We start from the raw sequence: 22977 nt of genomic DNA, 5'->3' as shown, positions 1-22977 counted from the left end.
CTTGCTGCGGAGCACAGACTCTAGGGTGTGTGGGCTCGGTAGTTGCGGTTCCTGGGCTCTAGAGCACAGGCTCAATAGTTGTGGCACATGGGCTCAGTTGCTCCACGGCATGTGGGATCCTCCTGGACCGAGGACTGAACACGTGTCTCCTGCATTGGCAAGCAGATTCTTTACCACTGAGACACCAGGGAAGCCCTCTAATAATTTTTTTAATGTTTTATTTTGAAATAATTATAGACTCACAGAAAGTCACAAAAATAGCAGAGTCCCACAAGCCCTTTACCTAGCTTCTCCCAGACATCTTATATAACTGTGCTACAGTATCTAAACAAGGAAACTGACATTGGTGCAACAGTGTTGTGCTGAATCTACAGACCTTGTTCAGATTTCACTTACCTTGCCGTACTCCTTTCCCAGTTCTGAACAAGCCAGTTGCTCCCTGTAGTACACATATGTGTATGTGCACATGTGTGTGCATGTGTGGTTCTGTGCAGTTTGATCTCAGATTTGTGTAGTCGTCATGACAACTAATATACAGAAATTAAAGCAACTTCCTCTTGTACCTCTTTATAGTCTCAACCCCCACTCCTAACCCTGTTTCCTGGCAACCATTACTTTTTTCTCCATTGCTATTGTTTTATAATCCAAGAATATTATGTAAATGCAGTCATATAGCATGTAGCCTTTCGAGACTGACTTTTTCACTAAGCACAAATGCTCTTGCAGTCCATCCAGGTTGCTGCATGTGTTAGTATCAATAGCCCATTTCTTTAGCTGGCTGAAGGGTGTTCCACAGTACAGATGTGCCATGGTCTGTGTAACCGTTCACTCTCGAAGGACATTCAGGTTGTTTCCAGTTTGAGGTTATTATAAGATAAACATGGTGTATGGATTTTTGTCTAAACATGAGTTTTCATTTCTCTCAGATAAATGCCTGAGAATATGATTGCGGGGTCTTTTGGTGAATATGTATTTTGTTTTACAAAAACGGTGAAATTACGTTCCAGCTGCAGTGTCTGAGAGATCTAGTTCCTCCCCATTCTTGTCAGCATTTGTGGTTATCCTAGGTGGCTCAGACAGTAAAGAGTCTGCCTGCAATCTGGGAAACCCAGGTTCAATCCCTGGGTTGGGAAGATCTCCTGGAGAAGGGAATGGCTACCCACTCCAGTATTCTTGCCTGGAGAATTCCATGGAGAGAGGAGCCTGGCGGGCTACAGTCCACGGGATCAAAAAGACTGGGATACAACTGAGCAACTAACACCTTCTTTTTTATTTTTATTTACACCATTAATGTGGGTTGAATTGTGTCCCCTTAAAAGATATGATCGAGTCCCAACCCCCAAAACATATGCCTATGATCTTTTTTGGAAATACAGTTTCTACAGATATCATCAAGCTAAGATGAAGTCACACTGGATTAGGGTGGACCCTAGATTCAGTGACTGGTATCTTTATAAGAAGGCTATGAGAAAGCACAGATACACAGGCAGGAAGGCCGTGTGATGACAAAAGAAGGGACAGAGATAGAGGTGATGCAGCTATGAGCCAAGGAGCACAGGGATTGTTAGCCGCCTCAGGAAGCTAAAAGAGGTCTTCCCTGGTGATCCAGTGGTTAAGACTCCGCACTCTTAAAGCAGGGGTCAGGGAACTAGATCCCAGATGTCCAACTAAAAATTCACATTCTGCAACTAAGACCTGGCCAGCCAAATAAATATATTTTAAAATCTTAAAGTGTGAGTGATAGTTGCTCAGTCGTGTCCGACTCTCTGTGACCCCATGGACTGTAGCCTGCCAGGCTCCTCTCTCCATGGAATTCTCCAGGCAAGAATACTGGAGTGGGTTGCCATTTCCTTTAAAAAAAAAAAAAAAAAGAAAGAAAATAAAAGAGACCAGGAAGGATTCTTTCTTAGAGCCTTTGGAGGGAGCATGGTACCCTTGATGTGTTGATTTCTGGTCTAAAGAGCTGTGAGAGAATAAATCTCTGCTGTTCTAAACTGCCAAGTTTGTGGTAATTTGTTTTGCAGCCGTAGGAAACTGATGGGCCCCATTCTAATCTGTGTGCTGTGAGAGCTCATTGTGATCTCACTTTGCATTTCTTGGTGGATGATGGTAGTGAATGTCTTTTCATGTGGTTATTTGCCATCCTCTTTGGTGAAGTGTCTGTTCACATCTCACTCATTTCAAATTCGATTTTTTTTTTTACTGTTAAGTTTTGCAAGTTTTTTTTAAAGTATATTTTAGGCACTAGTCCTTTTTTATCTTTTTTATTTACTTACTGTATGTATTTTTTGGTCATGTGGCTTGTGGGATCTTAGTTCCCTGACCAGGGGTTGAACCTGTGCCCTCGGCAGTGAAAGTGCCGAGTTCTCACCACTGGACCACCAGGGAATTCCCTGGATGCTAGTGCTTTAATAGATATATGTTTATTATTTATTTTTATGGCACTTTACAAAACTACTGATTTGTGATGGACTGGAAATTTTACAAACACAAACAGGTCCTTCACCTTCTCAAACTGGGTTTGAGAAGCACAGTCCCAGTATCTCCTTCTTCTTTCTTTAATGAAGCAATTGATGCTTTTGAACTGTGGTGTTGAAGAAGACTCTTAAGAGTTTCTGGGACTGTAAGGACATCCAACCAGTCAATCCTAAAGGAAATCAGTCCTGAATATTCATTGGAAGGACTCATGCTGAAGCTGAAACTCCAATACCTTGGCCACCTGATGTGAAGAACTGACTCATTTGAAAAGACCCTGATGCTGGGAAAGAGTGAAGGCAGGAGAAGACGGGGACGACAGAGGATGAGATGGTTGCATGGCATCACCAACTCGATAGACATGAGTTTTAGCAAGCTCCAGGAGTTGCTGTTGGACAGGGAATCTTGGCATGCTGCAGTCCATGGGGTCACAAAGAGTCGGACACGACTGAGCGACTGAACTGAACTGAATGAAGCAATAGCACGTGTACAATGTTGGATTCTTTTTTTTTTCCCCCCTTGGAAGTTATCATAAATAGTTTCTGTAATTTGGTCCTATCTTCCTAATGACCACTTTGCAGTGTTTGGAAAATAAAAACTGCGAAATTATTTTCCAGCTACATCATAGAGTAGCTGTGATGTCAGTTAACCAGTTCTCAAGGTTATACATCAGGTGAATCACTTCCCTTTGGGTGCAAGGTTTTTTCTTATATTGTGGGTATTGTTTTTTTAGTTCTCATTCTCATCATTGTAGCTCAGCTTGCTCTTTTATTAGCATAGACATAGCCGACTCGGGCCAGGTTGCTGGGTGCCACATTCTGTGTTCTCATGAAACAAAAGGTCACTGGCACAGAATCCAAATCACTCTGAAAGTCCTGGCTTTTGCAGTCCCCAGCCACTTGATGGTACAGCAATTCACTGTATAGTGAACTATCTTTGTGTTTCTGGGTCAGGGAAGGAGAGGAAGTAGGGGAGATGGAAGTGATGGGGCAAGGACAAAGGAACAGAGGAGGGGATCACACAGACAGAGGTACAGAGAAAGGCTGGGGAGGAAGAGACAGACGGGAGGCAGGGTGAGTGCCAGAGGAAGGGAGATGATGAAAAGGGGGTCTAGAGAGTTCAGCGGTGAAAGCAGGTCAGATGCTTCCAGGTTCTAAGCATGAGTGTCATTCACTAGCTGGGCAAATCACTTACCCCCTCAAACCTCACTTTGTTCATATGTAAAATGGGATAATACCACCTTCTTCAGAGACTTGCAGGGGTGATTCAATAAAATTAATGTCACATATGTAGCACTTGAAAAATGGTAGCTGTTGTGAATCAGTAGAAAGAGGCAGGAGGTGCCCAGGTGCCTTGATGGCACAGAATGGGATCTGCTAACTAGTGTCTTGGTCTAGGGTTTCTTGGCTCTGGGAACAGGGACTGAGGGGCTCCGAGGAGAAGGCATCACCCCCACAGTCGAGGCCACAGCAAACTGCTCTGAAGAGGAGGCAGCCCCGAATCATGCCCAGGTCCCAGTGCCCAGCCGTGGGGTCAGAGGCTCCCTCCCTCCCCTGAAATGCCAAACTTGGCCAGTGCCCACAGCCTGCATCCAGGAGCCTCTTGACCTTAGCAGAGCTGGGCGCCTGGCCCAGACCTCCCCTGGGTCGCTGGCTTCTTGCTGCAGACAAATTCCTGACGGAGCACAGCTGTCCCAGGCCTTGCTGGACTCTTAATGGGACGTGAGTGGCCCTTTTGCCAGTGTGGGCGGGGCTTGGTTTTGGAGCTGGGTGGAGGAGCCTGTGGGAACGGGTGTATGGTGAGGATGGTGGGGGCTAAGTCTGGGCCAGCAGGGGGGCCACTTGGAGGTGTGTGTGTGACCGGCAGGGGGTCAGCCTCTGCAGGTGCTTGTGCCTGACCCCTTCATAGCTGTCTGGAGGTAACCGTGGCAACGAAGACCAAGAAGAGTATCTGTGAGGATGGAGGGTGGTGATGGCAGCAAGGGAGCGGCTGAATAGTACACATGGGGACCGTGTGTACCAGGCTGAGGACAGTCAGATGCCCCCACAGCCAGTGCTCCCTACTGCTTTATGACACCTCTCAGGTGAGAAATTCAAGTCATTTAGTTCTCCTACCTGACCTGTCCTCAGTCTCCATCACACTGTCCTTCAGGTCCAGTCTACCTTTTAATACTGTTTTTACTACGAAATACTTAAGGCATATAAAAGTATAGATGATAATATATCAAGCGCTCATTTAGCCACTGGCTTCGGAGGTAAAACATGGAAGCCCCTAGTGCGCCTTCTCTGATCCTGAACACGTCCCTTCCCAGACATCCCGCTGTAAGATTTTGCTCTCTGACATTTGCATGATCTCCACTGTACTTTGACTACACATTCCTTATCCAGGCACAACATACATTGTTTTCTGTCTTTGAAAACGTTAGCGCTGTCCAAAGGAACTCTCTGTGATGGTGGCAGTGCTCTTTATCTGTGCCATCACAGATGGTAGCCACTAACTGCATGTGGTTTTCAAGCACTTAAAATGTGGGACGACCCAGAGGGATGGTATGGGGAGGGAGGAGGGAGGAGGGTTCAGGATGGGGAACACATGTATAATTTTTTTTTAATTAAAATTGAATAAATTTTTTTATAGAAAAAAAAATAATAAAAAAATAAAATGTGGTTGGTGTAGGAATTGTATTTAAATTTTAATTAATTTACGCTTACATAGCCCCATGTAGCTCATGGCTACCACACTGGACAGCATGGGTTAGATCCTTCTGAAACTTGTTTTTCCCTTCTCCTCCTCCTTCCTTCCTCTCTTTCCAAGGTTTCTTGACATCAAGGCTTGGAGAACTTTCTGCTCATTTTCCCTGCTGCAGTTTTCTATTGCATGAACACACAGCTGTCTCCCTATCCATTTTCCTACTCATGGATGTTTGGGTTTTTTTCCTCACACCCCCTCCCCCACCGCCGCCCCAAATACAAAGGATAGCACAGGAATTATTTTTGTGCATATCTCTGCCTGTCTTTCCCAACTTCATTTCCGGTGCCCGCTGTGACAGACAGTCCCATGATCCTGACCGGAGTTATTTCAAGGCCTCCTAGCTGCCTGCCTGGCCCATTTCTGGACCCCACAGCTCCTTTCCTCCCCCGGCATCTGTCAGCCGCCCAGCCAGGATGATTCTGAGACACTGCATTCCTCCTGTGTCTTTCCTTCTGAGAAACTTGACAGCTCCCACAAGTTTCTCATCTCACAAGCTGGCCCTTACCCTAGGGCGTGCTGTTTGCCAGCCTCCTAGTTGTCTGCACGCATCGAGCTATTCCATCAAGCTTTCATTTTCCAGGCAAAGCACCCATTCTGGAACATGTTTTCCTGTCCCTCATCCACTAAAGTCCTTTCCCATCTCTGAAGGCCCGGCTCAGGCCTCACCTTCTCTGGTGTAGTCCTTATCCTACAGCATTCGCTCAGGAAACACTCACGAGGAGCCTGTCCTCACGGAGCTCACAGCCTGGCTTTAGCCAGTGACTCTGAGGAGCCTGTCCTCACGGAGCTCACAGCCTGGCTTTACCAGTGACTCTGGTCCACTCCCTTTCCCCACTCCCAGCTTTCTGCCATTCCTCTGGCATCTTAGCATGGATGAAGCTTCCTAATCCAAAGAGGTGTGGGTAAGGTCAGTTATGCCAACCACCTGGAGGGCACTGTCTTCCCAATCAGATGGGCACTGCCAGCCTCTGCCTCTGTGGCTCTCCCTTTTCTGGGCTTCCACTGGTGGCCACTCTCTCCACTTTCTGATGGGCACGATCTTTACTGTTTCTTTGTATTATATCTCCATTCTGATTTCAGATGTGGAAACGGTTCCTTCATGTGGCTCTGCAGATCTGTTCTGATTCATCTTGCATTGATACGGTTTAATTCTCAGAGAACATCTTACTTTCCAGTATTTAGTTCTTCAAGTGCCCTTTACACTTGCTCCTGTGTCTCCACAACACAAATGTATTAAACCTCGAGGGGTTGGGACCATATTCTTTTCTGTAACCCTGAGGACATCTGGGGAAAAAGCCCTGACACGTTCAGCCAACCCTCTGGGCTCTGCACAGCTCGACTGGAGATGCCTGGAGGTTGGCAGAGGACAGATCTGCCAGGCACTGGGGCTTGGGCAGGAGTCAGGGAACCTGAGAGCCGAGAGGTATCTTCGGGGCCAAGATAGTTCTCTCTGAGGCCTCCTGAGTATGCTGCTGGCAGGACATCCGTGTAGAGTTTCGTCCTCAGACAGGGAGGGATCTGTGTGGGTGGAAGGAGAATGTGGCTGACTCTGTCCACATGAGCTGCCTTAGGGAACCAGAGGGCAGGAGAGAAGCACAGGGTCTCTGCCGGAAGATTGAAGGGCCCAACCTCCAGAGGGAGCTGGGAATGGGAATGGGTTCAGCTGAGAAGAATGAGCTTTGTTTTTTGTCCCACAAACACGGGCCAGACAGGGCGGGTGAAAGAAAGTGTTAAATGTGGGAGTCAGCAAAAGAGGATGAGGGAAGAGCTTAGTGGGAGGCTGTGAGGGGACATCTTTAGGTGATTTTTTAAAACATATTTTTAATTTTCATTTATTTGTCTGCGTTGGGTCTTAGTTGCAGCACGTGGGATCTTGGTCGCCTTATGCAGGCTCCCTGGTGGCTCAGTAGCCCCACAGCATGTGGGATCTTGGTTCCCTGACCAGGGGAACTGCGTACCCTGCACGCCCTGCAAGGCAGATTCTCAACCTCTGGACCACCAGGGAAGTCTCTCTTCAGATGATTTTTACCAAGGGTTCAGAATGGAACTGGGCTAAGGGAAGCCAAGGGGAGGACTATGGAGCTGGGTAGGGAGCTGACAGACAGTATTTCCATAAACCTAAGAGGGCCGGTGGTCAGGAGCACTGGGTGGACACTCCCACTCCTGACTCAGCCATCAGCTTCAGGCCTCGGCTTCACTTCCTCACAAAAGCGGAGAGGGGACTAGAGAACCTTTGGGGCCTGGTCCGGTTCTGCCTGTCATTTCCAGGATGGCTCTTGAGGCTGGGGGAGGGCCGTCCACAGTGAAGAGCAGCAGCTGACTGTGAGAGAGGACTCAGCTGAGCATGCGTGGAAAACGGGACGCCGAGGCCCTGCTCTGGGCCCTTCACACACCTGGTCTCAGGTATCTTTATACTGATGCTCTGAAGACAGGACTAGCTGCACTGGTTTAGGGATGAGGAAACCAAAAGCAGAGAGGTCAGTGGAACTCCCCAAGGTCACTGTCCTAACAAGCCAGGAGTGGGATTCCTACCGAGGCCTCTGGCTCCCGAGTCTCCAGCCCTTTCACTTCACGGAGAAGTCCCCGAGGGGCGAGGTGGCCCTGTGTGTGGGTGTGTGTCAGGGTGGTTGGAGAGGAAGCGCCTACTGAGTTGGCTTCTAATGTATTTTCTTACATTTACTAGGTTTTCATTAACTTAGTGTTCAGTACTTTCACTTGGGGATGGAAATGAGGAAATTTTTTTTAAACAAGAGAAGATGGAATATGGTAAGCAGTTGAGAAAATATGAGTTCCTGATCAGGACAGAGTGAAGGTTGAGGTCAGGGAGGAACAGTGAGAGTGTCTCAGCTGTCTACCTGGTGGGGAGGGTCCTCAGGTAAGAAAGCAAAGACAGGGCTTTCATGGCAAGCACTAAGTGAGCTGCACAAGTCAATACATCATTAATATGGTCAAAAGTTAGAATTTGTAAAATCTTAGTGGGGGGCACAGACACTGTTAGAATTGAGAACGTACCCAGATTATACAGAAATGAAGATTTGGCCAGAGCTGCCGTGTTAAGCATGAGACATTGAAAAGAAATACATGAAACATTGAAAAGACGGAGTAGCTGCAGAAATATATGATATATTGATACATGCCTGTGATCAATGAAAACCAAGTCTAGAAAAAAAAGTAACCCAAGGAACAGAAAAAATAAATCCCTACAGCATTTTGAGCTACAGAAAAATTGAACAACATGAATTCAAGAAGTAAGCACAGATGGGATGACAATATTTAGGTTGGTGCAGATGTAATTGCAGTTTTGCACTGCTGAAATTTTCAACTGGATACTGGAATACATGCTTGAATAGATGTGGTTATGCTATACATCATTTTAATATGCACTTCTCTCTTTTTTTTTTTTGCTAATAACTTACTTGCTATTTTATATGTATTTTAGATTATGGAAGTGATGTTAGACAAGCAAATTTGAGTGGTTTTCTTATTTGAGTTCAAAATGGTCATAAAGCACCAGACAACTTGGCCCAGGAACTGCTAACGAATGTACTGTGCGGTGGTGGTTCAGGAAATTTCACAAAGGAGACGAGAGCCTCGAGGATGAGGAACACACTGGCCGGCCATTGGAAGTTGACAATAACCAACTGAGAGCAGTCATCGAAGCTGATCCTCTTACCCCTACACGAAAAGTTTTGCATTTGAAACAAACTGGAAAGGCGAGAAAATTTGCCAAGTAGGTGCCTCATGAGCTGATCGAAATCAGAAAGATTATAATTTTGAAGTGTCTTCTCTCATTCTATGCAACAACAAACCATTTCTCGATTGGATTGTGATGAGTGACAAAAAGTGGATTTTATGTGACAACCTGCAAGGACCAGCTCAGTGGTTGGACCAAGAAGCCCCAAAGCACTTCCCAAAGCCAAACTTGTGCTAAAGAAAGGTCATGGTCACTGCTTCCTGGTCTGCTATGGGTCTGACCCATTACAGCTTTCTGACTCCCAAAGAAACCGTTACATCTGAGAAATACACTCAGTAAATTGAGATGCACCAAGATGTGTTTGAGCCTAATAATAATGAATTAAAATTTATAGTCTGAAATTGCAATTATATTTGCACTAACCAAATGTTCAACCTGATTTTAGAAAAGGCAGAGGAACCAGAGATCAAATTGCCATCATCCACTGGATCGTCAAAAAACCAAGAGAGTTTCAGAAAAACTTCTATTTCTGATTTATTGACTATGCCAAAGCCTTTGACTGTGTGGATTACAATAAACTGTGGAAAATTCTGAAGGAGATGGGAATACCAGACCACCTGACCTGCCTCTTGAGAAACCTGTATGCAAGTCAGGAAGCAACAGTTAGAACTGGACATGGAACAACAGACTGGTTCCAAATAGGAAAAGGAGTACGTGAAACACTGGGCTGGAAGAAGCACAAGCTGGAATCAAGATTGCTGGGAGAAATACCAATAACCTCAGATATGCAGATGACACCACCCTTATGGAAGAAGGTGAAGAAGAACTAAAGAGCCTCTTGATGAAAGTGAAAGAGGAGAGTGAAAAAGTTGCTTTAAAGTTCAACATTCAGAAAACTAAGATCATGGCATCTGGTCCCATCACTTCATGGCAAATAGACGGGAAACAGTGGAAACAGTGGCTGACTTTATTTTGGGGGGCTCCAAAATCACTGCAGATGGTGATTGCAGCCATGAAATTAAAAGACGCTTACTCCTTGGAAGAAAAGTTATGACCAACCTAGATAGCATATTAAAAAGCAGAGACATTACTTTGCCAACAAAGGTCCGTCTAGTCAAGGCTATGGTTTTTCCAGTAGTCACTTATGGATCTGAGAGTTGGACTATAAAGAAAGCTAAGTGCCAAAGAATTGATGCTTTTGAACTGTGGTGTTGGAGAAGACTCTTGAGAGTCCCTTGGACTGCAAGGAGATCCAACCAGTCCATCCTAAAGGAGATCAGTCCTAGGTGTTCATTGGAAGGACTGATGCTGAAGCTGAAACTCCAATACTTTGGCCACCTGATGCGAAAAGCAGACTCATTTGAGAAGACCCTGATGCTGGGAAAGATTGAAGGTGGGAGGAGAAGGGGACGACAGAGGATGAAATGGTTGGATGGCATCACTGACTCAGTGGTCATGGGTCTGGGTAGACTCCGGCAGTCGGTGATGGACAGGGAGGCCTGGTGTGCTGCAGTTCACGAGGTCGCAAAGAGTTGGACACGACTGAGCGACTGAACTGAATAGAAAGGGAACAAACTGTTGGCACTTCTATAAAACAAGCATATCAAAAATAACAAGAAACTAAATAGATATGGCTGAAAAATAAATTGATACAGAGGGAACCCTTGAGATATTCATGGTAAATGAGAAAAAAGACAGGTATTAAAGAGAGAGAAGAGGGACTTCCCTGGCAGTCCAGTGATTAAGATGGCTTCCACTGCAGGGGGCGAGGGTTCAGTCCCTGGTCTGGGAACTAAGAGCTCACGTGCCACATCAGGTGGCCAAAAAAACAGGAGAGAGAGACAAGGCAATAGTCATAAAAGATCAAGACAATGAAACAAAGGAATAAAGGCAGAATCTGAAACAGAAAACCTAACAAATGAAAAAGCATCCATTTTAAGGAAGATACAAGACATCTTCCCCAGGATGAAGACTGGAATTGCAACTCAAAAGAGTATACCTTGTTCTAGGAGAAGGTGATAAAGAATAAAAAAGAAAGAATTCTTCAAGCATACGGATGAAGAAAAAGAAGAAGAAGGAGAGGAGGAGGAGAGGAAGAAGAAAGAGGCAGGTGAGGAGGGAAAGAAGAAGAAAGGGGAAAAAGTCACTTTTATTTTAAAGGGGAAATCTTAGGGTGGCCCACCTTGTTCCTACGAACAGTCAAGCTGCCAAATGACAATGGAGAAATGCCTCCAAAGTTCTGAGCAAAAGAAAGTGTGATGCAAGAATACTTTACTCAGCCAAGTTGTGTTCAAGCATAAAGACCACAGAGACATTCTCAAATGCAGAAAACACAGCATTTATGAGCCATTCCCTGAAAAACTTAATGATGATTCAGCCAACCAAGAGTTTGAAAACAACTCAGGAATGAGAAGTGATGGTAAAAGTACTGCTGGTGAGTCACAGATCAGTTTAAATATAAAATGAAGGCTAAATAATTCTGGGAATGATGATTTCAGAGCAGAAGGAAACTCAACAGTGATAATATCCATGTAGCTGTAATTCATACAGATTGAAAAGTAGAGGAAGAGATAAGGTTGGAGAAGGAATGAGCTATTTTTTTATCTTCAGAACCTTGAAACATATCGCCTAGAAATGAAACTTTATTGCGAACAGTTCCAGTTTTTTCAATGTTTCTCATAATCTTAACTTCAGAGAGGTTTTTAAGGAATCAATTTTTTGTGTGGGGGAGAAAGAAATGTCTACTTCACTTTCTTTTTCTTCTATCATAATTATATAAAATTGATATAGCATTTTTATTCTTTGATATGACTGGGCCCATTTTAATAAAAGCATTTTAATCTAACCTTCTAGCTAGGAATACTCTCGAGATGCTTAGAATGCTGTCAGTAGTTATGTCTGGGTGGAGGTTTCCATAACATCATTCAAACTGCCTTCAATACTTTAAAAGAAAATGAATCATTTTTACAGAAATAATAAAGTCATTATTCTGAAAAACTAAGATCGGTGAAATAGCTATCTTCAACATGGTGTCTAGAGGCTCGTCAGCTTGATTTAGTAAGAAAGCCTAAAGGACATGTGTCATGTTGAAGGAATGTGCGCTAATACAATGGAATTCAAACTGAGCAAAAAGGACATATTGAAGTTTAAAAATATCATGGGATAAGAATGATAACTTGGAAGTAAAAACAACCTGGATGCAACTTGATCTGTAGAGTCAATGCAGTTTCAATCAAAATTCCAGCAAGTTATTTTGTGAACATCGACAAACTGATTCTAAGGTTTACATGGAAAGGCCAAGGAACCAGCATAGCCAACTCAATATTGAAGAAGAACAAAGTCAGAGGACTGGCACAACTGGGCCTCAACACTTACCAGAGTCTACAGTAATCAAAATAATCTGGTATCGGCAACATAGCAAAGATCAATAGAGCAGAAGAGAGCCCAGAAATAGATCCACATAAATACGGCAAATTGATCTTGGACAAAAGAGCAAAGGCAATACAATGAAGCAAAGACAGTGTTTTCAACAAATGGTGCAGAAACAAGTGGATACCCACATGCAAAAAAAAAAAAAATCTAAACCCAGACCTAACACCCTTCAAAAGAATTAACTCAAAATCGTTCATGGACCTCAATGTAAAACACACAACTATAAAACTCTTAGAAGATGACACAGGTGAAAATTAAGGTCATCTTGGGTATGTGGGTGAATTTCTGGATGTAACACCAGAGGCATGATCTGTGAAAGAAACAGCTGACAGGCTGGACTTTATTAAAATGTTGAATTTCTACACTGTGAAAGATAATGTCAAGAGATTAAGAAAACAAGCCACCAACTGGGAGAAAATGTTTATAAAATGTATGTTGGATCCAGGACTGTTATCCAAAATATATGAAGTCTTAAAACTCAACAATAAAAAAAAAAAAAAAAACAATAAAAAAATAAACTACCTGATTACAAAATGGGCCAAAGGCCTGAACAGATACCTCACTGAAGAAGATACACAGATGGCAAGTAAGCATGTGAAAAGAGATTCAACGTTGTATGTTGTAGGGAACTGCAAATTAAAAGGACGGTGAGGGAATTCCCTGGTGGTTCAGTGGTTAGGATGCGGCATTTTCACTGCCATTGCCTGGGTTCAACCCCTGTTTAGGGAAATAAGATCCCACAAGCCGCTCAGCACAGCAAAAAAAAAAAAAAAAACTTAACAATGAGGTATGAATGGCCCAAATACAGAACACTGACAATACCTAACGCTGGTAAGGACATAGAGCGACTGCTGCTGCTGCTGCTGCTAAGTCAGTTATTCCTGGTGGAAATGCAAAATGGTGCAGCCACTTTGTAAAAGTCTGGCTGCTGCTGCTGCTTTTAAGTCGCTTCAGTCGTGTCCGACTCTGTGCAACCCCATAGACGGCAGCCCACCAGGCTCCCCCGTCCCTAGGATTCTCCAGGTAAGAACACTGGAGTGGGTTGCCATTTCCTTCTCCAATGCATGAAAGTGAAAAGTGAAAGTGAAGTCGCTCAGTCGTGTCCGACTCTTAGCAACCCCATGGGCTGTAGCCCACCAGGCTCCTCCGTCCATGGGATTTTCCAGGCAAGAGTACTGGAATGGGGTGCCAAAAGTCTGGCAGTTTCTTACAAAACTAAACATTACCCTCATCATACGAGCCAGCAACCCTGCTTCTTGGGTATTTACCCAAAGGAGTTGAAAAAAAGCTGCACACAGATGTTCACAGCAGCTTTACTCATAATTGCTGCCCAAACTTGGAAGCAACCAAATAGGTGAATGGATAAACTGTGATACAGTCAGACAATAGAATATCATTTGGTGCTAAAATGAACTGAGTTGTCAAGTTATGAAAAGACATGGAGAAAACTCTCAGATGCATATGTCTAAGTGAAAGAAGCTAATCTGAAAAGGCTACATATCGTGTGATGGATGTAAACTATGTGACATTCTGGAAAAGGCAGAACTGTCAGTTCTGTTCACTCAGTCGTGTCCGACTCTTTCCGACCCCATGGACTGTAGCATGCCAGGCTTCCCTGTCCATCACCAACTCCCAGAGCCTGCTCAAACTCACGTCCACTCCCATCCAACCATCTCATCCTCTGTCATCCCCTTCTCCTCCGAACCCCATGAACAGTATGAAAAGGCAGAACTACGGCGACAGTAAAAAGATCAGCAGGGAGGGAAGGGTTGAATAGACAGAGCAGAGAGTATTTTTTAGGGCAGTGGAACTATTCTGTATGATGTTATATTCTGTATGACACTATCGTGACGGGTACATGTCGGTATGGGTGCGTGCTAAGTTGCTTCAGCCGTCTTTGACTCTTTGTGACCCTATGGGCCATAGCCAGCCAGGCTCCTCTGGAATTTTCCAGGCAAGAATACTCCAGAGAGTTGCCACGCCCTCCCCTCCAGGGGATCTTCCTAGCCCAGGGATCAATGTCACGCCCCTTATGTCTCCTGCATTGGCAGGTGGGTTCTTTGCCGCTAGCACCACCGGGGAAGCCGACACGTCAGTATGCGTTTGTCCAAACCCACAGAATATGAAACACCGAGAGAACCCTAATGTAAGTGGACTATGGACTTTGGGTGGTGATGTGTCCATGAAGGTTCATTGACTTTAACATGTACCACTGTGGTGCAGGAAGTCAATAGTTGAGGGGAGCTGTGCCTGTGTGAGGGTAGAGGGTATGCAAGAACTGACTTTTTGCTCAATTTTGCTATGAACCTAAAACTGCTCTTTAAAAAAAAAGAAAGAGGACAAACTCAACAGTCTGGATGTTTCTAGGAATTATGGACAGTCCAGTAGAGGTGGGGCACAGTAGATGAGCAGGGAAAGCAAAGGAAAGAAGTGGAATGAGGCTGGAGGGGCCAGCCAGGACTTCCTATCTTATGGGTAATGGAGAGCCACTGAAGGGTGCTGAGCAAGGAAGTGAAGGAACAGATGCTTTAGAAAGATCCCTGGGGCAGCTAAGTGGATGGTGAACTGGGATGGTAGGGAGGACACGAGAAACAGGGCAATCACTGGCTAAGTCCAGGAGTGAAACAGCGAGGCTCTAAACTGGGGCTGGGCATGTGACAAGCAGGCAGAGGGCTCCGGAGCTTGGTTCTGACCAGAAGCAGAGGCTTGGGGGAAAGACAGGAACCCTCGGAGACTGCACGGTTGTTGTGTACACGGTGACTTAGAAGTGCTTTGGGAGAGAGCTGATGGAGATGAGATCCCGATGCTTGGATTGACAAGTCTAGAGCTCAGGTGAGGAGCGGGCCTGGCCTGAGCTCATGGGTGACTTGCCCATGGGTGGAAGGTAAAGCAAAGAGCTGAGATCTCTCCCAGGAAGGAAGCAGAGAGGAGGATCCAGGGGCAGACTGGTAGGGGAGGCTAATATTTCAGAGACGGGTGGGAGGTCCTATAGAGGAGACGAGTGGAAAAGAGGAGTCTCAAGAGGGGACCAGTGGTCGCACAGAGGCCAGGGGAGGGAGCAGTTTTCCACAGGTCAGTGTCAAGGGCTATAGAGGGGTCGAGAAAAGGGGCCTGGTGATTCTGCCACCTTTTTACATGGAATCAAGACTTATCTTCTTTTTTTTTTTTTTTTTGGTTGAAGTACAGTTTTCAAGCAGGTTAATGAATAGCATTATGGAATGCACTAATTTTCAAAGAACATACATTAGACTTGGCACAAACAAGAATGAATATGTATTTTGTAAAAACAAGCATTAAAAAAATTAACTCTAGACTCCTTGACTCATAATCCAGATAATCATTGAACAGGATGTGATTTACCAGCAAGAGAAAAGTTGAATACACGATGGCATATCCACACCATAGAATATTATCCACTAAAAAGAATGGATTAGAGAGCTATGCCAGTATGCCAGCTGACTTGAAGGGAACTCTGTGAGGTATTGAGGAAGAAAAGCAAGAAACATCAAGTGCCTATAACATGATCCCACTTTTGGCCAAGCAATGACAAGTCTTGTGATTTCTGATTATGATTACAGAGAACACGGAAGAAAGAGTGGGAAGATGTATGGCAGGATATGGCTGTATGCATATTACATTCGCCTGACCAGGGAAGAGGAGGGATGAGGTAGGGGAGGGAGAGGGTGCTGTTGCTGCTGCTGCTGCTGCTGCTAAGTCGCTTCAGTCGTGTCCGACTCTGTGCGACCCCAGACGGCAGCCCACCAGGCTCCCCCGTCCCTGGGATTCTCCAGGCAAGAACACTGGAGTGGGTTGCCATTTCCTTCTCCAGGAGAAGGGTGCAGCAAGTAATAAAACAGGGGACGTCCCTGGAGGTCCAGTGGTTAAGACTTCATGCTGCCAATGCAGAAGGCCTACACTGGTCGAGAAACTGAGATCCCACATGCTGTACAGCACAGCCCAAAGAGTAAAAACAAAAGAGAAAATTATTATTTTTTAAAAAACTGAAAAAAAGAACACTAAACACTATATAGGAAATGGCCATATTTATGCATTGATATAAAATTGTGCATATAGCACAAAGAAATTTTCAAAAAAGAATAAACACACAAAAATGACTTAAATCTGCAACTGAGTTAACAGAGTGCCGCAAGTGGCCTCAATCGTGGGGCCTGGGGGTGAGCTAGTGAGGGCGCCAGCCAGCGAGGGGGGCCTCGCTTTCCTCCTGCAAGGACCAAGGACACATGTGGGTGAGGCGACACTGTGAAGGCACCCGGGCTGTGTGCAGCCAGCTGGCAGAAGGAGAAAGGTGTTGAGGGTCTCATTTGAATTTTGGGCAAAGTGCAAGAACAGGGGAGGGTATTAACAGGAGGACTGAAATTTGAGAATTGAACAGATCAGAAGCCATTGCATGCAAACAGTTAGAAGGGGGTAAAAGAAGCGTCTGTGAATGTGAGCGAGTGCAAAGCTCAGTGCGGATGTGAGACAGGACCCAGGCCGGGGTGGACAGGTGACCTGGAGGCCCACAGCAGAGGCCTGCCTCAGGAGTAGGATGTGACTATCAGTCTCTGAGTTGCGGGAGAAGAGAAAATGGGACACCAAAGGATGACACCAAGTACAGGCCAGTTCTTATCAACCAACATACACACTTTTAATTGCAAAAAGTAAAAATTTCTGTCACATGAAACCTTAATGTACATACATTCTTTACAAGTTTGCGGTAGGTACATTAAGTTACAATCAACATTCCACATTGAACACAGAGTAACATCTTAGACCATTCGGAGCCCACGTGGCTGGACAGGTGTCCGCCCCTCTGCTCACCGGGAACCCCCGGGGCCCGCCACCCCTGGCTCCATAGAGAGGAGCTGCAGCCATCCTGGATCCCGCCCCTGGTGGCGGCAGGGACCTTGCTGAGTGCCCAGTTCCCACTCCCTTCCGCCCTAGGCGTCTGTCACTGACTTTCCCACAGGAAGGAGGAAGAGGAAGAGACCATGGCTAGCGTTTTTCTGAGGATGAGACTATGGAGAGAAGTTTGGAGGGAAGGTCATCTATGACGGAGGTTGCGCCTTCTCTGGGAATAACAGCGTGTGTCCACCCAGTTCTGGTCACCAACTCTCACAGGTAAGTGTTTGTTCCTGAAATGGCTGGAAGTGCTCTGAGGGGCTGAAGTTTGAAGGCTGGGACCCTGCTGAGCTGTAGGTCAAGGTGGCTTTGCAGGCTGACCTCACCTCCCCCACAGAGCCGTGGAGAGGGATAAGGAGATAAATTAAGCCTGGTGTGAAGCAGATGTCCCGACTCTCCAATTTCTGTCTGAAACTCAAAACTAAGCTGGTTTCCCTTCTCAGCACGGGTGTCTGCAGCTATGGCCCACTCTTGGATTGACACTGGCTGACAGACAGACAGACGCATGAAGGCAGGAGTGGCCTGTGGGCAGCCCCATTATGTCTGGACAGTTCCAGGCCTCTGCTTAGGAGTTTCGTAACATCTCTTCTCTCCAGTATTCTGCAAAGATCTGGACGTCTCACGGTCTCCAGAGAGGGAGACATGATGAGTGTAGTTAGCTCTAATGCTGAAATTATGCAGGGCACGAAAACCAGACGCGAAGCAACCTGGACGGCAGACGAGCTGGCTGGAGGGCTTCTCACCAGGGCCAGCACTTAAGAGCCACGCCGCGCCCAGGGCGGGTGGACTCAGACGTGGTGCCCGAGGGAGACCACCTGTCCGTCTTCTCTGAGATGCTTCTGCAGAAGCAGCTGCTGGATATGGAGAGGCTGATGGCGACAGAGCACAAACTTTCCATTTGTGACAGAGCTCGCTCTGTAAGCACCTCATCTGCCTAGCCGCCTGGCCCTGACGTGCGTCGGCTCTGGACCCAATATCCGTGGGTCCGAACGTGGAGAGGTTCTCAAACCAAAATGCTATGTTAAACCACGTCTCTGGCACTCCCTTCCTTCAACCAATTTTAGTGGGTGAAAAAGCTGAAAAGGGGAAGTTAATGAGTGTGCAACTTATAAGTCAGGAGAGTCTGTCTTCTAGCGATAGGAAAACTTAAAAGTCTAAAATATTCCTGTTTGAGAACTGATTCTCGAAAGGTAGACAAGATCGACTCTCCCCCTGCTCTAGTCTCTTTCCTCTACAACCTGGCCGCCTGCTGGGTGAGGATTACAGGAGAAGCAAACATCTACTCTGAGGGTTTCAATTTTCACTACGGAAGCCGCTGGCTAATGAGCAAAACTGCATCCAGATCGTATTAAAATGACTGAGGGACTTCCCTGGTGGTCCAGCGGTTAAGACTCTGTGCTCCCAGTGCAGGGGATGCGGGTTCAATCCCTGGTCAGGCAACTAAGATCCCACACCCTATGTGGTGCAGCCAAAAAAAAAAAAAAGAACACTGCCTATATAAAAAACATAAAATGATTGAGGCCATCACCTGCAGCTAAGGAATTATTTTGTTTTAAAATTGCTCCTACACCGAGGTCTATGCTGGGTTTTGGAAGAAGGGAATAGAAAACCGCGAACTAAAAAAACAAGTGATGCGAACTCCAAGGGGACCCACAACTGGAACTGGGCTGAGTCCCTCTGCTGGTCACACATCTGGAAACTTGCGATGATGCGAAAATGGCTGGAACATTCACTCCTAAAAAGCGCTTTCAGGTGGGGACGGGGGAAGGGCTTTTTATAGAAGTCATCTGTTAGCTTCTCTCCATTTCTGTCTCAAACAGTTTTGAAAACAAACCCTGAAGAGTTCCTGGCTTGCTGAGCCTGCCCCTAGGTTCTCCCACTCAGCTGGGCACACCAGAGTCAGCTAGACCCACGGCTTTCCTCCTGGGCACCACTCTGCACTGGCGCGGGAAGACACTGCTGTGGAGCCAGCCATCAACCGCCAACAAAGGAACTGTCTTGGGCCCCAGTTTCTTTACTTGTAAACGAGGCTCTCATAGCTGCTTCACAGGACTGGGCAAAGATCAGAGGAGAAGATCACGCGTACCCAGACACTCTGAAGCTGGACCGGACTATTTCATTATTAAGAAACATTACTATGTCTCTCAGAAAATGACCCCAAATTTGTCTATTTCATAGATGGTTTTGTATTTCACCAAAGAGGCAGATTCTGTTTTCATAAACCATGGTTACTTTACTCTCTCCCCCTGCTGAACAAATTGAGAGTGGGGGGAGGGTAAGTTCTACTTATGTTCTTCATGAACCAGGGCAGGGGTAGTGTTCTTCTCAACATCCAACTCTCAGGAACCTCAAGACACCTGGATATAATGCCTCAAACTGGGGCCAAAGCAGCCTTTCTCCCCAGAGAAACGCAGTACATGAGTTTCACTGCCATGTCACCTCTTGGTAAACACTCAACAAACTTGTGAGCAAGGCCCTCTGTTTAAAGCAAGCCCTGTGACTGTTCTTAGGGTGGTGGTAGACACGGGGATTTCTATGGCCCCACCAGCCCCCTGACCCTGCTTCCTCATCTTCATGAGCCTCCTTCCCACACTGGGTCATGTGGAGAAACTTTTGCTGCTTCCACGAAGGAGCTGAGAGAGAGGTGAGCAGGGGTGACCCCGCGGCACACTCACACAAAGACTTGGGTAACTGGAAAGGAACTAGCTGGTTCCTCACTGACCACTGACCAGTCAGTGGTAGAGTCTGCTTTTCAGAATTACCTTGAGAAGAAGGTACCTTACTTAAAAAACCTTCTTTGAAGAATTTCACCCCTAACATAAATCTACATTCAATTCTGAACTGGACAGATGTTAAGTAAAATGAGTAGTGTACACACGGAAAGTTTCTACTTATCTGCTGCCAGACCATTCTTTGTTGAAGACAGCTGACAGCTCTGGGGACCTCCCACAGAAGGCCTCAGAACACCAACACACACACAAGACTCGTTCAGTTTCGAGTTGAAGATGGCATTTTTATGGTCATTTAAGGTGTGAAGGGCTGGAGTAAAATGGGGAATTTGGATCACCAAAACAGTTGCTTTGCTCCTAAGGAACCCTCTCTTCTGTTAACCCAAAAGGCCTAATTTAAGAGAACTCTGAGAGACCTCTAAAGAACCTGTTTACATATCACCAGGGGCAAGGACATTGCAAAGGCTCTAAAGTATGCACAAAGCTGGCCTCTGACTGGTCCCTCTGATTTAAAACCTCTTAAATTGTAACTGCTTAGCAGCGTGCCTTTTATACGGACATGAAGTTTTGTTTTTCCTGTATTACTGCACACATGGTACTGATTCTTTTAAGCAAAAATTCCCTCAGGTACAGTTCATCCTACTTTCACTCAAGTCTGTGGAGGAGGCTCTGAGCGATGTGAACCCTCCCTGTCCTCTACAAGCCCCTAAACAGGCCATTCAAGCACACACTGATCCTCACTGACGCTCACGAGATGTGTAGAGAAAGAGGGCCTGGGACAGGATGCAGGGGTGCCGTCAAAGGATGACGAGGACCCCACAGTGAGTCCCATTCTCTTCCCCCACCACTGTCTGCCTCTGGTCTGTAATTCAACACGGCAGACACCTCCACTATCGGTCTGATTTCTGCAGTTCAGAACCAGAGGCTGTAGCACGGTCTGCCTCTTTTCCTTCAGCTTGGCAATGGCATGATCAGAGGCCAGATATTTAACAAAGTCAATAAAGGAATAATAAAGGGGGAAAAGAAACAAAAAAGTGTCCTTATTTGTACACTTAAGACATACAAAAAGCACCTGGGGAAAACAATGAGCAGAGCGAATCATCCAATCAAAAGGAACATGGTTTTGTATTTTCACAAGAATTAAAAACACCTCGCCTTGGTTCCCAGTACAGAGAGAGAAATCATTTCAAGACAGAGAGCCGCACAGTCGCACGCCCAGCTGACCAGCACTTTGCGTCTGGAGTTCCTTCCCTAGCCACATGACAACATCACTTTGACACATCTGTAAAACATCTCTGCAGAAAGTCGGACCCTAAAGATCAAACCCGGGGAGGTGCCCTCTCCCCGGGCCAGCACTCTTAACTCACCCCCTTCTGAAGACATTTGGTAAAAGCAACACAGCTGATGAGAGCAGTGCTGCCTCAGCAGTAAAGGGCTCTGGCTGGGCCAAGGGAGGGGCGCTGGGAGCCCGACTGCTGAGAAGCCGGCCAGACAGGCGAGGGAGCAGGGAGGGAGGGAGAGACTGAGAACCTGACCCAAACGGAGGAAGGTATTACCTTAGGAATTACCGCTTCAATTATAATCAGGCTCTGACCTGGCACCGGAGACTCCGAGAGCCACTCGCACTTGGGAAAGAAGTGCACTTCTCGAGTGCAGTTTGAGGTTGTTTGATCCTTTTCACTGGTTCGATATTCCACTGTGCTTGGGAAACTGCCATGACTTCTTTAACCATCCGTGGCTTTCCAAAAGATGTACAGGGTGGTGTTACCAGGGAGATGGGACAGGCAGGCCCACCTGGCAGAGGATGGCGCTGAAGTCAGGACCTGCTGACTGCCCTCTCATGGCCAGGAGCCAGCAGAGGGGATCATGCCATGCAAGTGAGGGAGGGTACCAACCCTGCTCCCTGCCTGAAGGCAGCCTCAAGGCTTTGGTGCCAAGGGGCTGGGCAGAGGCCCATCTCTCATAGATGGGTATTGGTGGCGGAGTCCTGGCCAAGTGGCTGGGCTGGAAGAGTTGGGAGGCCCAGGCTCCGGCCTTTGCCTCCAGCACACAACTGGCTCACACATGCATGCACAGGGCAGGTGATTAAGTAACCAACCCCTGGAAAGTGGTTTCATTGTTTTTTGTTTTTACTCTCCCCATTTCGATCTGGTCTTCAGCTCTCAAAGCTGTTCCTTTAGATCTGTGTCCTATAGCTCTGACAGGGTGGTTCCATCGCAGACGACCAAAGGCTGGACCCCTCTGGCTATAATGTAGACCTTCCAGTGGGTGGCACCAGCGTAGCCTTGAAGGGAGACAGCGACAGGAAAGCGTGTAAGTGGTAGGGACTGGGCCGACTTGTGGGCACAAGCTAGGCGGGTCTGCAGAGCTGCCCTGATTCACCTACAGACTCAGAGGCCATTCCTGCTCTGGAGGTCTGTGAGCTCTTCCTAGCATAAGTGTCCCCAGCTATCATACGGGTTCATCCAACCATGAACCAAAGTGTTTCAGTGTCACCCCTCACCTGGGTAACTGTGAATCACAGTTCGGCAGGTTTACAAAAGCAGGATGTTCTAGATACGGCTGATGCATCTGTGTGTGCTAAGTGGCTTCATCTGTGTCCGACTCTGTGTGACCCTATAGACTGTAGTCCCCCAGGCTCCCGTGTCCATGGGATTCTCCAGGTAAGGATACTGGAGTGAGTTGCCATGCCCTCCTCCAGGGGATCATCCCAACCCATGGATCGAACTTGCAGCTCTCACGTCTCCTGCATTGGCAGGCGGGTTCTTTACCACTAGCGCCACCTGGGAAGCCCTAGATAAGGCTGATGTGCATGTGTGTGTGCTAAGTCGCTCAGTCGTGTCGGACTCTTTGCAACCCCACAGACTGTAGCCCATCGGGCTCCTCTGTCCATGGGATTCTCCAGGCAAGAATACTGGAGTGGGTTGCCATACTCATCCAGGGGTTCCTCAAGGGGATCTTCCTGATCCAGGGATCAAATCTGCATCTCCTGAGGCT

General features: G+C 46.5%; 1 protein-coding gene and 1 non-coding gene across 4 annotated transcripts in view; both read right to left on the bottom strand.

Moving 5' to 3' along the window:
* Positions 1-2315: 2315 nt before the first annotated feature.
* Positions 2316-2388, bottom strand: TRNAE-UUC. Its single transcript has one exon. It is a non-coding gene; the product is annotated as a tRNA-Glu (tRNA).
* Positions 2389-16972: 14584 nt separating this feature from the next.
* The window catches only part of C23H6orf89 (chromosome 23 C6orf89 homolog), a 40934-nt gene continuing 34929 nt past the window's right edge, over positions 16973-22977 (bottom strand). For all 3 annotated transcript variants that reach the window (XM_027525202.1, XM_027525200.1, XM_027525201.1), the window contains one exon: positions 16973-22264. In XM_027525202.1, the coding sequence (XP_027381003.1) occupies positions 22170-22264 (95 nt within the window). In that variant the 3' untranslated portion in view covers positions 16973-22169. The remainder of the gene's footprint in view (positions 22265-22977) is intronic.

This window comes from Bos indicus x Bos taurus, chromosome 23, assembly GCF_003369695.1.
Source record: "Bos indicus x Bos taurus breed Angus x Brahman F1 hybrid chromosome 23, Bos_hybrid_MaternalHap_v2.0, whole genome shotgun sequence".
Taxonomy (NCBI): Eukaryota; Metazoa; Chordata; class Mammalia; order Artiodactyla; family Bovidae; genus Bos; species Bos indicus x Bos taurus.
Note: the sequence above shows the minus strand (reverse complement) of the source record. Positions and strands in the feature narration are given on the sequence as shown.